The sequence below is a fragment of the Halichoeres trimaculatus genome, unplaced genomic scaffold (assembly GCF_033239565.1).
Source record: "Halichoeres trimaculatus isolate MK-OKI-2021-1 unplaced genomic scaffold, fHalTri1.1 fHalTri1_scaffold_11, whole genome shotgun sequence".
Classification (NCBI taxonomy): Eukaryota; Metazoa; Chordata; class Actinopteri; order Labriformes; family Labridae; genus Halichoeres; species Halichoeres trimaculatus.
This window is the reverse complement of record NW_027437189.1, coordinates 8,097,313-8,113,720: the sequence shown is the minus strand read 5'-3', so window position 1 is coordinate 8,113,720 and position 16,408 is coordinate 8,097,313. Positions and strand designations below refer to the sequence as shown.

Genomic DNA, 16,408 nt, shown 5'->3' with positions numbered 1-16,408 from the left:
TGAAAGTTGAGCTTGATGAGTCTTTCAATGTGTTTTTTTTTTTTTTTTTTTTTTTTTTTTGCAGTAAAATGTCCTCAAATAGCCTTTACTTAAAACTTAAAAACCTCCTTTTTGTTGTCAGGTCGAACAGGTTCTTGTCAGTCCCGTTAATAAGCAGGTTTCTTGGCAAATAGTGACGGACTGTTCAACTTTTCACCTCACAGTCAAACATGCTAATTTTCCATCACCCCCATCTCTAAAACGAGTCTGAGTAGGATTGTAAACGCACAGGCAGGTCTTGTTTTTTTTTTTTTTTTGGTCACGGTTCAGTCTGAAAACACCTGTAATGCTAAATTTGTGTGGTACGTTTTCTCCTTTTTGTGCTCCAAAGCTTTTGCCGTTGATAACGACGCAGGGGGCAGTACTTGTTAGCTAGCATTACCGTACCGTAGGCTACCGTTTATATCTATCAACGGTCCAACGGTAAGAACATATTTAACACAAATGCTGCGTTCACTGCGTAGTCTTTTTAAAATCTCTTCTTAAAATACGTTTTAAGACGATCTTACTATTATGTGACGTCGTCTTACCGCCATTTCACTCCTTTCCTTTTTTTTTTTTTTTTTTTTAAACCGTATCCAAATATTTATTACTCTAACGGCTTTATTCACCAGATATTTTAATCTCTTCAATTTTTATTTTATACATTTATTCAGAAATAAAATTTTCTTTTTTTTTTTAATCATTACATTTTATCTTTAATGTTTTCCTTTAAATTGTTTTCATCTTTCTTACGTTTCAATTTCCTACTTTTCTTATCCTCTTGTCCTAGTGGTCTGAGACTATCTTCTTGGGTTTTCCTGCTGTTTGTATCATGCTTAACATTTTATTTTATTTTTTTTGGTAAAGCAATGTCGGATATCAGATCCGATATAACGTTATCATAACTCATTTTTATGCTAGTTTTTTCTTCCCAGATTAATTTCTACAAGCTCCCCCTCTTATTTTTAATCAGTCATGTTCTGCTTACATTTTAAATGTAGAAAGAAAAGGTAGTGAAAGTAAATCTCTTATTCGGCCCTGAAGCAGGAGGAATTCATCCATTAACATTTGAATACAACATGGGAAGTTTCAGAGGTTTTGAGCTCCACTTTAAATTCCACAAAAAAAACAAATTGCTGGTAGAAATTCTCCCTCTGACTGCGTGGGGTAATTCAGCAGCTGCACGACTCCAAGAACAAATTTAATAGAATGTAGCTCAATGTCTGAGTGGTGCTGTTAATTATGTATAACCTTGGTCAATTCATGAGGCTTTCTCTACCTGTAATCAAAATTGATATTTTAATACTACTGTAAACCCACACATTTCAATACTATGAGAACAAAATGACACCAAGAAGTGTTAATAAAAACCTTTATTATTTTCCATTTTTTAATTAGGTTTTCCAATATTCGCTCTTCAAGCTTTTCTTGCCCTTTTGACCCATCCAGCCCCGTCCCCCAAAGTGTTTCTCTGATAAACCAGTCTGCACTGAATTCTCCCCATTATCATGTACAACCTTTACGCTCCTCTACGATCAAAATAACCACATCTTTCTGAACACCTCGCCACATTGAAGAACATTACAAGAACACACGCACACACTCACACACCCTTGATACAGCCAGAAGGAAGATGGTAGCAGAGCGGAGAGACTCGAACATCTGAGTGAACTACTGACGAACACGGCAAGAGAAGTTTGAAAAGATGCAAAAGCTTCAACTACATAAAAATGGAGTGTTGACAAACCCGGGACTTAAGAGCAAGCTTGAAACAGTCAAGTGAAACACCTGAAGAAAAAAATAGAGCACCGGCTAGGCAAGAAATCGTGTATATACAAGATAGCTGCAGTTTTTTCTTTTTGTTCTTTGAATTTCACAGCGACCAGCAAGACCAGACGCCGCTACAATGTTGGTAAACCGTGGTAATCATTGTGGTTATTACAAGCAAGTGATCGCACAGAGCTCATACATTCAAGCTATACATATATATACCTATGTACACAAAGTATAAATAAAACCACAAAATGAGAACCCAAAGATTATCGTTTTTTTTTTTTACATATTCAACACCAAAAAAAAAAAAAAAACCTCTGTCAAAGGAGACACAATCAACCTGGGAGGGTTTCTATGGCTACTAATTAGGAAATCCAATCAAGCAAGTGCTCATTTAGGAGTAGTTGATGTTTAAAGCGCTTTCCTGTGGGGATTAATAAACACACTCATAAAAGACAGGACTTTAAGCTCACACGAAGCCCCCATACATCCCACTTCTTATTCAAGCTTGCTCTTAAGGATTTATTACAGGCTGCCAATTACAACACCCTTCGCTCAAATCTTTAATAAATCTGTTACTGTACATTATTACTGATTCTCTGCCAGCCCGAAACCCTCTTAACAGAGACAGAAGAAAAGTAAAAGAGCATGTCAAAGAAGGTAGAAGAATTTTATAGACGAGAGTTATTTTGATCATAGAGGTAATACAGGTCATCATTAACAAGACAAACAAACTAAAAGTGGGAGAAAGAGGAGAACAAAGATTTAAAGCGGCAGTATCTTTTAACTGATCTTCATGTTTTTAAACTTGTATCTGGAACAGTGTGTTAGTTTGACATGTGAGGACCTTTATTTCCAAACTGGAGTGTTCATACACGGGAGTGAGACGCATGGATAGTCTGGGTGGGATCTGGGAACATTTCTCAAGAGGAACTAAGATCAGGGTCTTTATCGGGGAGAAAGAATCTGTGTGGTATCCTATAAACAAATGTCTTCAAGCTTTAGATCTCTAAACAAAAACGGGAAGATTTCTTCACTCCCACAATTCCCTTTGATTGCCTCTGCCTACTCTCAGGTCAGATCCAGCCCAATGACAAACAGGCTCTGCACACAGGGGGAAATCTTAGCGATGCTAGCAGACAGCTAATGGTACATACTTTGAGCCTACTGTGGGTTACGTGTATGTGCGTCTTAAGTTTTCACCTCTCATGGAGACTTGATGTGAAAACAATCATTTGTTAACTAAACACACTTTAACACTAATGCTGTGATGATTTTTTAAAGGCCCTTCTTTAGTGAAATGACATTAAAAGCGTACTGTCTCTTTGAATCCCATTGTATCCCTGGGGTTGGAAATGACAGGGGGTCAACTTTTGTCGGCTTTTTCTTGATATTTCCACCTCCTCCCACCCTTCACACTAACCCCCAAATGCTCCTCTCGGGTGCGTTTTCAACCTGACCTGGCTCCCACCAGTGTCATCAGTCCATCTGTGCTCATGGACTTGGGACGCTCCAAGGGGAAGCCCAGAGCTCTACTCCAAACGAGCTGAGCCAGGACGCCGAGGGCTCGGGACACGCCAAACAGCACCGTGTAGTAGTTCATCTCAGTCATTCCGTAGTACTAAACAGAGGGAATAACAGAAGAGTATGTTAGCATCTCACAGCTATAAAGATATTTATTAAAGAAAAACAGACATACAGATTTATTTTAATTACTAAGCTGTTTCCGACACATTTTTGGCATTTTATTTTGAAGTCTTGAGTTTCTGCCGCTCTGTATATCTTCTCAGCACAGAGTCATAGCACATACATGTTCAACACCTTTCTGATTCTGTTGATTGGTTGAAAAAATGTTGGTCTCAAACTAATATCAAGAAACATGTTTTCCAATATGTGCTGTCAAGGAAAACAATGCTTTAAAATGTCATAATGCAGTTTGACCTGAGGAGGGCACTCCAGCTTCATACAGGTAACAATCCCTCTAGCACTGTCTGCAGCAAAGCACCATCATTTCTCTTTATTAGAGTTAATTTAAAATTAAAATAACTCTTATTTTATCTAGTTAAACAGGAACTGCCATCGCACTTGCTCTTTAGCGATTCCTAAAGTCGACTATTGGTCATTTCTCAGACTCACTCTGTTCAAAACACTTTCAGTGTTGGACAATTTTAAAACTAGAGTGAATTATTACTTGATCAGTTTGTGTCATGGACTGTTTAATAAACAGACATAGTCTTTGTGACATCACCTGTTTGTTTCTGACACAGAGTTTTGAAGCCGTATAACAGCTATAGGGCACCCACCTGTCAGTCAGCTGAGCTCTGGCTCTGATTGGACAAACTCATCATCTTAATATCTTCTAAACTGCAGAGTTATAAAATAATTCAGCCCTATGCAGTGTGTACCATTAGAGAAATGAGCTATTCAGACTAAAATCTTCTTCTTTTTTTGTCTTGGTGAGTATATGGTTTCTGGTACTTCTTAAGCCAGCCTCAAGCAGACACTTGACAGACTGCAGCTTTTAGCACATCTGCACTGCCTCATATTTTTGGACTGGAGGTTGCCGCTTGGTTTGTGCAAACATTTGTTTGTGTGAAACTTTTTATGCTGCTGTCTTGACCAGTCTTGAGTTTCATAAAAAGAGATTTTGTATTTCAACTGGTAAAATAAAGGTTTAAAAAAAATTGTATGGTCAATTTTGTTGCATAACTGAAACAAGCCACAATATGATTTGTAAATTTGTCCCTCTTAAATAACATAATATCTGAAATCCCGACTGTCATGCTCTTGATACAAGCTTCCAGTGTGTGTCTGTGTGTGTTGGTTACCTGCAGCAGAACTCCACTGTGTGCGTCAACATTGGGCCAGGGGTTCTTGGCCTTGCCCTGCTCCAGCAGCACATTGGGTACAATCTTGTAAAGCTGGGCAACCAGCTTGAACATGGGGTCGTTGGGCAGGTGTTTCAGGGCGAACTCGCGCTGGCAGGTGTAACGTGGGTCAGTCTTCCTCAGGACAGCGTGGCCATATCCGGGCACAACCTGTTAAAACAGAAGACGAGTTTTACCAAACGCCTGAATCATTGACCAGAAGCTACATGTAAGAAAGCTGTGGCGATGAAATAAAGTATGAACTTTTTCTTTTACAACCTGATTTCAAACCGCAAAAGAAAACCCTTTCTGACTGAAGCCTAACTTGCCATGTGAAATTCTAATAAAACTCAGTGACAATGCCATTTCTTCATTTTTTGATAACAAGTGTTTGTGGTCAATTAGCAGGAGATAATCAGTGTTTAGACTTGGTTGTTAAAGGGCTGTGTCTTTACCCTTCCAGACTTCAGTGTGTTCCAGATGTAGTCCCTCATCTGCTCATCAGACACCTCTCCGCCCATCTTCTGCTGCAGGTCAGTCAGCCACACCAGCACCTCCTGTAAACCAAGAGAAAAACATCAGTGAAATCTTATACAGCAGTGGAACACAACAGAAATCAGTGAATCTATTCATACACACACATATACACACAACTTTTTGTGTGTGAGTGAAAATGTCTGAAGGAGAAGCAGAACTCTTACTTCCAAACTCTGACAGTGTGTCAAAATCTTCCCCTAACTAGGAGTTACAAAAGCCACAACTGTCACCTCAACTCAACTCAAGTGCTAGTTAAAGCTACAACAAGCAGCTCAAAGAATTAGCAAACAATAAGATTGACCTAATGTATTTACGATGGCACTATGACAAGTCGTGAGCTTCTCCAACTGATAGCAAACAAGCTGAGGAAATTAAACAATTTGGCTCAAAAGGAGGTTTTCGTTAGAACTAAAAACTCAGGAACAGTTTCACCGGACTGCATTTCTCTACATTTCACTGCAGACTGTGTCATGGCATAGAGCTGATAAAATTAGGTATGATGAAAAGCCTTGACAGTTTGACCAACAGGTAGAACGCACAAATACATGTCCCTCAACATGTCATGTGAGTATCATGATGAGCTCGGTACAAACCTGATTGGCCAGACCGTGCAGAGGACCAGCCAGACCGTTCATGGCAGCGCTGAAGGACAGGTAGGGGTCGGACAGAGCACTGCCCACCAAGTGGCTGGTGTGGGCACTGACATTGCCTCCTTCATGGTCACTGAAAAATAACAAAGACGAAATTTTAGATATTTATTTAATGCACACATGTGCAAGTCAGAAAAGAGAAAAATGACTAAAAAACACAGTTTTCTTTTTATCAATGTGCAACTTCAGATTTTGCTAGATTCACTGGTTGAACAAATTACAAATTGTGTTAAGAAACACCTTGTGGGTTTAAAGTTTTTAACAAAAACAGTTCACAATTAAAGCACACTCCTCTAAAGATTATTCAGCTGCACTAAACTATAAAGACCAAAGCGACTTCAAGATACTTAAGACCTTAAGAATATAAAACCAAGAAACTTAAGTCTATTGAATGATCAAAATCAAGATGCTGTTACACATTTGGTCGGAGTTCAACAAGAGGGTTTATTTCTTCACTACACCTCATTATTAGAGCATGAGGTGTTAGGCAAGCCTGATATCAGATAGCTGTTTACATCAAAGTTATAGTGATCGTCTTAGTTTAAACTCTAATTTTTGTGTTTTATGTGCTGTAAACAACTTTGTGGTTTTTCTTTATTAAGACTGTGAAAGAGCAAAGTGTCCTCAGTTAAAGGTATATAACATTTTTCTATCTGAGACCTTTGGTGCAGAAATGGCTCCACTATTTGAAGTAGTGTCTTCAAATGTTTCATATCCATTGTTTCCAAGGCTTAAAATTTGATTTATATTAAGCATGCTTGATTTTAGTTTGAGTGGGCCAAACACAGGAAACTGGGAAAACGCTTAAAGGCCACGGTAAAAAAATAACGTAGTTTGCGGTCTAATATGTTGATTTGAAGTTACGTAACTTTTTTTTCAAAATGTGAGAAACAACTTGTTAACAAAGCAGACCACAAAACAAAAGAACCAAACTAACAGATGAAAATACACTGACATGAACACATTAACAATAAACAAACCATATACATAATAAAACAACGAGTACAACCACAAAAAGATTGATGGTGATAACAATAATAAAAAAGGTTGAAGATTTAACGTTGTACCTGTGGATGGTGAGGTAGAGCCTCATCAGCTCGGTGAACTGGGCGTCACTGTAACCCAGCATGTTGGTGAAGTTGTGGGACCAGTCCAGGTTGGAGTCGATGGCTCCGATGCTGCTGCCCTCGCGGTACAGGTTGCGGTAGATCTTAGCGGCGATGCAGGGCAGCTTGGCGATCAAGTCCATGGAGTCTTCATACACAAACTAAGAAAACACACACACACCATTACATACAGCTTTTACTGACCTCCTGGTTTCGTCTGTGTTATAAAGTGTGTGTTTTTTCACCCACCTCCCAGTACTTGGTCTTGTGGACTCCCTCAGAGTAAGCCCGTGCAAAGCTGCTCTCGCTGTTCAGAGCTGTGATGGCGGCGCTGAACTGAGACATGGGGTGGAGGTTTGTGGGGAAGTTATCCAGCATGGTGACAACATGAGAGGGAAGTGCAGCTCTCTTTGCCCACTCCTTGGACACCCAGTTCACCTGAGGAAACAGGGACACGCAGCATAACAAGGTGACATCCTGATACAATCACTCAGTTTATTTTTTACTTTGCTTTTCTGTCAGAATACAGATATGATCCCAGAATTCTTCACATGCGAAGAACAAAAGATAAAGAGGTGAAAGTTATTTCTTCAGTGAAAAGAAGCAGTCAGCAAAAAAGAGAGGGTTTATCAGTGGAGCTGTCCTCAGATAACCCTGCAGGGAGATAGTGGGCAGCAATAAAATGTCTGTTTAATGCAGAGTCTGTCTTGTTTTGCAGTTTTAGTGCTCTGGAGTCCTGCATAATGAGCAAAGTGATACCCAAAGAGTTAGCTGCTAAACGTTTCTTTGATCGTCTTTTTTATGCTCACAACAGGACGTCACTCAAATATCTGACAGTTCCCCACTAAATCGATCAAAAAACAAATATGTCTTTAAACACTCTCAGTGTCTACTTTAAAATGATGGAACACAGTGTGGATGTACTGAACCAATCCGATCAACAGAGTGTGATGATTGCTGCTTTGATTGCACTCACCTGCTCCTCAGTGGGCACCTGTCCTGTGACCAGCAGCCAGAAGAGCCCCTCGGGCAGAGGCTCCTGGCCTCCTGGAGCTTTGGGCAGCAGCTGCTGACACTCTGGGATACTGTAGCCACGGAAACGGATGCCCTGCGTATGAAAGGGAGAGGGGAAAATGAAGCAAAGCCAATTGTTAATAAATCCATATTCAAATTATCCTGAAATGCACCATCGAGTGAGTGCTGGCGGGCGGCCAGCCTGAGCTCCAGCTCTACTAATTAAATTGAGTTAATTGAATATCTCACTCTGTGCGGCAGTCTGGGAACAAGACACACGATGGCATCCACACAGACTGTGTTAAGCTCTCAGTTTGAGTAAGAAAGTAATGGAGAGAAGTGTTTGCGAAGCAGCTGGATCTACTGGAGGCTAAAGAGTTTAATATTTAAAAACACAGAGAGGAGGTTTTACTTCTGCTGCACACTGACCTCCTCAGGATCCAACACGGAGGTCTCATACACCAGACCCTTCATGCCTCTCATGCCTCCATAGACCTGTGGAGGAACAGAACAAAAGAGAAGTGTTTCATTAATGTTAGATAAAATGTTTTTGGCGCTAACATCAGCCAAAGTGATCCTCTCTCAGACATGCCTTTGAGACAAATACTGAGCAGGTCTCTGAGATCCTCTGCTGCTGGCCTTCCAGGCAACACACTCTTTGGATCAGCCTCAAGCTTCTGTGGCTTTAGACTTTAGATCAGTCTGCCTGAGGATGTGAAGGACTGAGTAAACATTTTTAAAGACACCTTGACAAATATCTCGAGTGCAGAAATCCCCGTCAGCATTTTTGCCCCTGATAGAGAGTCCGAATCCAATACTTGGGTATGCAGAGGTAAACTTTGCCAAAGAGGTGAGAAATTGAAGCTGCACACCTTTTTTATTTTGTGTTTGAATAATAAATAGTAAAAAATAACTGTTAAAATATTTCTTGGGCTTATTAATTCAGTTTAACTCAGTCCAGCTGGTTTGATGTAAAAATAATCCAATCTATTTGACATGATCTACACTATTTTATTAGTTTCCCATCATTTTTGCGAGGTTGGGCAAATTCAGAGCACTCTGTTATACTGGTGCAGTAGCGTTCAGTGGCAAATTGATCTCAGTGACGGCTAATGTGCATGATGGCTTGAGACGATCAGATAAAATGTAGATTCCATGCTTGAGATCAGGATCAGGACAGCCCTGTTCTGGATCCTGTGTTTTAAAGTCTCCACGTCTGGGATATTCAATACTTTTTAAAAAATTATTTGAGTTTATTTATTTCATTGATTCCTACAAATTTTAGATTTAAAAGCCCCTCAGTGTGTTTTTATTTGATCTCAGTTTGTCTGCATAGTATAAATCATACTTTATAGATCATATTCAGCTGTTTGCTCTGACTGATTGACTTTAGTTTTGTTACAGAAGCTGCCAATCCATCACAAAGACACTGTTTTAACCCAATTCCTACTTCTATTAGTTTGCTTTTATATGCAAATAACTAATCTGTTTGCATAAACACGTTCAGAAAACAGCTTCACTTCCTGTTTCAGTGAGTGACTCAGACAAGTGAGGATTCCCCTTAAAAACCAAAACCTGTTAAAAAAAAAGTGATCAGAGATAAAACCATTTAATGATTGATGGACCAGAGGATGGCGCAGTTGTTGCATTCATCGGTGATCGTGTGTGTGTATGTGTGTATTTATAGCTCCAGTGTGATGTTTGCGGTGTACAGTGCAGGCCTGAGTGACTCAGCTGAAATGTCTCTCTTGGCAGGACTCAGCACAGCTTCATGACCTCTGAGCGGGTTGACCAAACCGTGGTACCTGACACAGCAAACAAAGCTTGGCAGGCCTCCACAGATTATTCAGGCCAATATGCCACGTCTGATCTGTACCCTGATTATTGACCTGCGTGCTCCTTTAGATGTTGATAATGTAGGTCAGAAGATTTGTGTGTCATTCAACATGCTGACTCTGTTAGCTTTGCCATCAGCAGGAGTTACTCACCATGTCAACAGTAACCTGTCCTATGTTGGTTTTGCCATACTGTTGTTTGAAGTTCTTGATCCTGGACTGTTCTTTGGGGATGAGGTCTGCCAGAACATCCTTCAGATTCTGGAAAACAAAATGAAATCAGTCATAAACTTTGCCTTATCAAACATTAAGTCTTAAACTAACACCAGTTTCACTTTCTCCCATGTTTCATTAATACTTAGGGGAACAGTGTGTGTCTACAACTGCAGTAAACAGATTCCTTCCAACTGCAGATTAATGTCTCAAACCCGAGGTGAGCAGACAACCTTGGAGTGAACAGAGTGTACTTACTGTTGTTGATGCGCTGGCATGTCTGGCAGCCACAACCAAGGAAATGGCATTCTACAAAACACACAAAGAAGAACGAGTCTTTTCAGTTTAAGTGACACAACAAGAAATCTGGATAACAGGTTAAAAGTTACAGGGGGTATGTTGTACCCTAAGATCACATTTTTTATCCATAGTGGTAAAAATATGCACAAAAAAGAATTCAATCTTATGTGAAGCAGGCAATTTGATTAGGGATGCACCGATACAGCTTTTCTGGTCCCGATACAAATACCTGGGCATTGGGTATCGACTGATACTGATCCAGTACCAGTGTTAAATAATAACCTGTATGCTCTACTAGGGATGGGTACCGAATTAGGTACTTTTAAAGGTACCGACCGAATTGTGGCAAAAATAATGGTATTGATTCATGTAAGACCAAAAGGTACCATGTTTAGGTACCTGAATGCATCCTTGTGACTATGAGGGAGTGTAAGAAATGGCAATTTTCCATGCTGGACATGAACACAGCAATGCAAGGTTATATACTGAATTACAGGTATGTTAAATTGAAAGTTTTTTACACTTTATTATGAAACAAATTGATATTTTTTATCACATAAACACAGAAAAGTACCGAAAACTGGTACCGTAGACTACCGGGACCGATTGCTAGGTACCGAGTATTGGTACTGTATCGTTTCAAATATGAAAGGTACCCATCCCTATGCTCTACTGTGGGACACTACTGGCAATGAGTACATTTGGAAATACTGATGTAAATATTTATCTACACTAAAAGAGTTTAAATGGTTAAAAAAATGCCTCGGAACTTACAGAAATTACAATTTGCAACCCTTTAAGTCTGATCAGTTTTTGCACATTTCTTTGTTGCACTAAGTTAATTTAGGGAACACAACAACATGCGCACTAAACTGAGTATCTTTTGAGGGTTTTTGTTCATTTTTTTCAGATTTTGGATTGGTTTATTAATGTATTTCCTTTTCTTTTTGGAAACCTTTGTACCAGAGATAACAAAGGAACTTTGACAGAGCTGACCTTTTGGCTTCCTAGATGAAACAACACAGAGATCTAGATCTTTGGCTTACATTTCTGCCCTTACCAACTCCTTTGTAGTATAACAGTATGAAAGTATGATTGATGTTACATTTGATTGATAACAGATTTGAATAATCAATCCCTTCTTACATGTATTGAAGAGCATTTAATTCCTCCTCCATACACAACCTCAGCTCCTAGGGCATCAGCTCTCTAAACAGATCAAGTTTAACTCGTTTTGCCTCCATTTCTGTCCCTTGGGCTGGTGCTGACCTTCAATTCAACTTAATCTGCATGAAAATGATCTGAGATGAAGTTTCAGACCACTTGTAACAGACCAAGATCTGCTACAAGTAACTACAGGTAAAGTTTCGGCATTCACCAGCTCACACCTGAAGATTTGCTCCAACAAAGCTGTCCAGGCTTGTAACTGATTAGCAGTTTCCTGAAGATCGTGTGAATGTTGCTCAACTTCCACGAAGCAGCTTCATAACTCTCAGCCTCACACACACACTTTCTCGAAGGTCAAATTTAGGAATAAGCTGCAGACATGGTTTAAATCCAGGGTGAGTCAGCTTACCTGTCTAGTCAAGGCTTATTATGACATGCAGAGTGATTAAACATGTGACAGCCAAATGCTGCAGTTACCAGCTTACACGCCCAGTGTCACTGTCGCTGTAGTTAGGGTTTAATGTGGTACAGAGCTGGTACAGTGCTGGCATTGTTTGTTTTCAGCATGACTGATATGCCCAGGAACTCAAAGGTTAGGTTCATATTTCCTGTAGAGCTGAGCATGAGTGAGATGTAGTTCTTGTACTTTAGTTTCTTAAAGGGACAGTTCAGTTTTTTTTGAAGTGGGGTTGTATGAGCTCTATGTGACCACTAAGGACATTAGATACAGTAGAAAGTTGTCTCCTCTCTCTAAGTAAGACACAGACGGTAATCGCTGGTGACGAGGAAATCGGCGCTAACAGGGAAGTACCGTGCCAGATTAAAAGGCTTTTTTCTCTGCCTACAAGAACTAAAATCAAAAAGTAATACCACAGTTTGAGAGTACGCTACATGAAATAATTTTTAAGTGCAGTAAGTCTTCGGAAATATAAACATTTATCAACATCCGCGGATGTTTCCTCTGTATTCCTTTCAGTCGCCATCTGTAGCAGCTCCTCTTCTGTGTACTCCGGTTCATACAGGTATCCTTTAGGTTCCAAAGTGAATGGAACTTCATCGTCGCTGTCATAGTCACTCATTTCGAATTTCCTACGCTGCCTCACAATCCTTAGAGTACAGACAAAAGAATTACCATACTTGATCAAACTTACACAAGGCTACAACCGGCACCCGAAGCATAGCTTGTTTACATTCCCTACAGCTGAAAGGAGGAGGGGGGACGGAGCGCACTAGCGCTGCGCGGAAGGATACATGACCAGTTAGTTAGGTCCGGATAAATATTTATATTTCCGAAGACTTGATGCACTTAAATAAAAAAAAAAAACAAAATATTTTATGTAGCGTACTCTTAAACTGTGGTATTACTTTTTGATTTGGTTCTTGTAGCAGAGAAAATGGCCTTTGAATTTGGTACGGTCTCTCTCTGTTAGCGCCTATTTCCTCGTCACCATCGATTAAAGTTTGTGTCTTACTGAGGGAGAGGAGACACCTTTCTACTGTATCTAATGTCCTTAGTGGTCACATAGAGCTCATACAACCCCGCTTCGAAAAAACTGAACTGTTCCTTTAAGCCTTGGAATGCTGCTGGAGCCGGGACAAGACAAGGAGTGTAGAGGAGATTAAAAAAATCCAGCCTCTGATTATCAAAGTGTTTGGAGAGTAGTAATCTCTTTGCAGGCTCAGCGACAGTAGTAGAGAGTCAGACCTGCTGACATCTAGTACTTAAAAAGGTTCCTCCAAATTAGACTTATCAATGACAGAGGGAGGAGTTTCGGCGACAGGGGACAGCTGGCGTAGCTCCCAACAGGATCCCCCTCCCAGTGAGCTAAACTGGTTGTGATAGTAGTAAAGGAGTGACGGGACAAGCTGAAACAAAAGGTGGGATCTCGCGTCACCGAGCACACACAGCACAGCTGACGGATTACGTAACAGCTCAGGGCAGAGTCTTAAATATAGAGCGCAAGTTTCACTCAGTCACTCCCAGCTTCCTGCTGAGTGGAGAGGTTAGAGAAAACACAGCACAGAGGGGAACACGAGAGGCTGGGATACAAAGAGACAAAAACCTGTAACCTAACTTTCCTCCAGGTTAACAAAAACAAAAGCTCTCGTTTCAGTCAGAAACTTTGGAGCGCTGCAGCCAACACTGGAACATGGTTTGAGTTTTACATGTTACAAACTTTGCTTTCATTCAGAGAAGATTACTACTACAAGATTTCAAAAATACAGCTTCAAACATTCATGAGATCAACTGCAATAAACCATCATGAGGTTGTATTTTGTCCCTGATCCCGATCTTGTGAATCACATGATTCTCAGGCATAATTCAGAGACTTTATGGTGCAAGCATGACAGAAAAATCACAGCTGAGCTCACTAATAACTGCCCAGTACAAAGATTACCGCTGATAAGAGAAAGGGTGAGTGTGACACAGGTTAACTCTACATATCCCAAATTGCACGACTGATAACAGGAACGTAATATCTCCCTCTGTTATGTGTAGAGGTCAAAGAAGGAAGCCTTGTAATCAGTGATTAGCAGGAAAATCTGCCAAGAGTTCTTCAAGAGGATGAAAAAAGGTGATATGAGGGTCGTTTAAGTGCAAGTAGTCTGGAGGGGAAGGTCAGTGGAGTAAGACACCAGGCTGAAGTCGGTAGAAGGTTACAGTGTTACAGCAGGCTGATATCAATGTAATGAACCCTAAATTAAAACCTAGTTATTTCTAATGTGTGTTGCACACAAAGTGACACATTTAAATGTCTAAACTGAAAAATATTTTATATCTTGCCGAGTGACTTTGCTTTCTTTCAAGTCAAAGTATCTCATTGCACTTGGTTTTAGTTTAAGTGACAGGTGAGGCCCAAAATTTAAAAAATACTAAAGGATATTTCATAGCAAATTTCTTCAATTAAGCAAAACATCCTTTTTTAGTTCATCATATTCTCCTCTGCATTACAAGCTATGAGAAAACCTACAATACTGACCAAAATTGCTGCAAAAACATTTAATAACCTCGCCCTGGAAAGATGCAGAGTCAACATATTCCACTGCCCATTTCCACCCCCCTGCTGAGATCCCTCATGTTTCTACAGATTTATTTCATGATCACATTTTGGGGAAGATATAAAGCTTGCACGACATAAAATGACACACCCCACATTTCCAAATGTTGTGTCAAGATTATTTAGCAATACTTTTTAGATTCAGTAAAGTGGCTGTGGGTTGGTAGGAAAGTGGAAGGTCGAGGGTTTGATCCCAGCTTCTGCAGTCATGTGCTGAAGTGTCCTTGAGCAAGATATTTTGACCAACTGCTTCTGCTGTAGGTGGGTATGAAAGTAACAGTATAAAGCACTTTGACTGGTCAGTGCAATACTTTTTCTAACTTATATCTTCTCACTGTTGTGCCTGACTTAACTTTCTCTTTATCTTCAATAATGTGTAATTATTACGACTGTTTTTAACCTGCATCTACTTTATAAAGTTAATAAAATGCATTTTATAGTTACACAGCAATTACAATAAAAATATATTCAGCTCTGTATTAATGCTCCACCTCTCAATTTCTCAAGTAGTAGCCAACCTTTAACTCTCAGGGCATCTATGGTGTTTTAAATAGTCTACAGTTTAGAGTCTCAACAGTATTTTTGGAGTGTCCCATCAATAATACATGGTTGAAATTTTAACGTGAAGGTCAATGAGGATGGTAAAGAAACTCAAAGTTGGAGCTGTGCCCAGAAGCATTCACAGTGTCAGCAGTCTAGGAGAATTATTTACTTATATTTGTATTGAAAAGCTTCAGTCGAGGTTGTCCAATGACACCAAGTTAAAGCAGTCTAGTCCCTGTTGAGTGGAGGAACACGTCCTGGCTGTGAGAACACCAGGCCAGCAGAGAAAGCAAGGGCTCCTGTGATACTTGGCTAACAAGTTAACAAATCATTAAATGACATCACTTCTCCTTACTTAAATTAAAGCATGTGGAACTAAGTTTTACTCTTAATAAACGTCACACAATGAAATGAATCACACGACAAGCTCTTGCTTAAGTGCATTTCACAATGTGGTTAGCGATGCTAAGCTAGCTAACGCTAACGTTACATTAGCTTTCAAGGTAACGCTCACACCTTTAGCAGATTAAGTTGCACGAGGCCGTTTATAGTCCTCTTACCTTTGAATTGAGGAGTTTAGGCGCTAGCCTGTTGATACACAGGAAGGACATTGTGTCTGTGTCAAAGTGTTATTTCCACTTGATCGTTAGGAAGCCGCTGCCAGTGCACCGCGGAGCTGGTTGAAGGTGCCCCTCCAGAAAGTAGAAGGTTGAAGAGGGATTCTGGCCCGCAAGTAGCAAGGGTGTTGATTGGACGATGGGCTGGATCCGAATGATTGCGTAAACAGATTTGATTGGCTGAAGGGATGTTACGTGTGCGCTGATTGGATGGAGGCGCCGCGTCCGTTTTTGACGACAGCTGAAGAGCAGGGTCTGTTCAAGAACGGGCTTCATGAAGTCTTTCAACAACTGTAATAAAATATTATAAGATATTTTATATGGTATATGTGGTATAAGATTTAACGACTCGGTTACCTCAGTTGGTCTATAAAGTCGTCCCTCATTAAAGTAAAACAGTGTTTGCCCCTGAAAATTGTCACAGACTTCATCTGTATCATCTACAGTTGTGTTCACACGTAGAAGTTAAGAATTATTGGCCTTTATGTTTTTTATATGACACAAAAAACTTTAAGGTTACTTGGTAATAGAGGTCAGGAGAAGCTATTTATCATAGCATAACTATTCTTTCCCTTTTAAATCACAACTGAAATCACCCAAATGGCCCTTGTCAACAGCTTATGTACTCTTGAATATTAGGCCTGAAAATAATCACACAGGTCGACTCACTCACAGGTTTAAATGACTGTTAGGTTTAAGTGTCCAC

The 16,408-nt window shown here is 40.0% G+C and overlaps 1 protein-coding gene across 1 annotated transcript; it reads right to left on the bottom strand.

Moving 5' to 3' along the window:
* Positions 1–1,379: 1,379 nt before the first annotated feature.
* cs (citrate synthase) lies at positions 1,380–15,824 on the bottom strand. Its single transcript, XM_074681919.1, has 11 exons — positions 15,646–15,824; positions 10,275–10,325; positions 9,957–10,064; positions 8,398–8,463; positions 7,931–8,062; positions 7,204–7,392; positions 6,916–7,115; positions 5,792–5,921; positions 5,117–5,218; positions 4,623–4,832; positions 1,380–3,415 (listed from the first exon to the last, which is right to left on the bottom strand). Exons 1-11 carry the CDS (start codon positions 15,694–15,696, stop codon positions 3,245–3,247), a joined length of 1,410 nt encoding a protein of 469 aa, XP_074538020.1. The 5' UTR covers positions 15,697–15,824; the 3' UTR covers positions 1,380–3,244.
* Between the last annotated feature and the right edge of the window lie 584 nt (positions 15,825–16,408).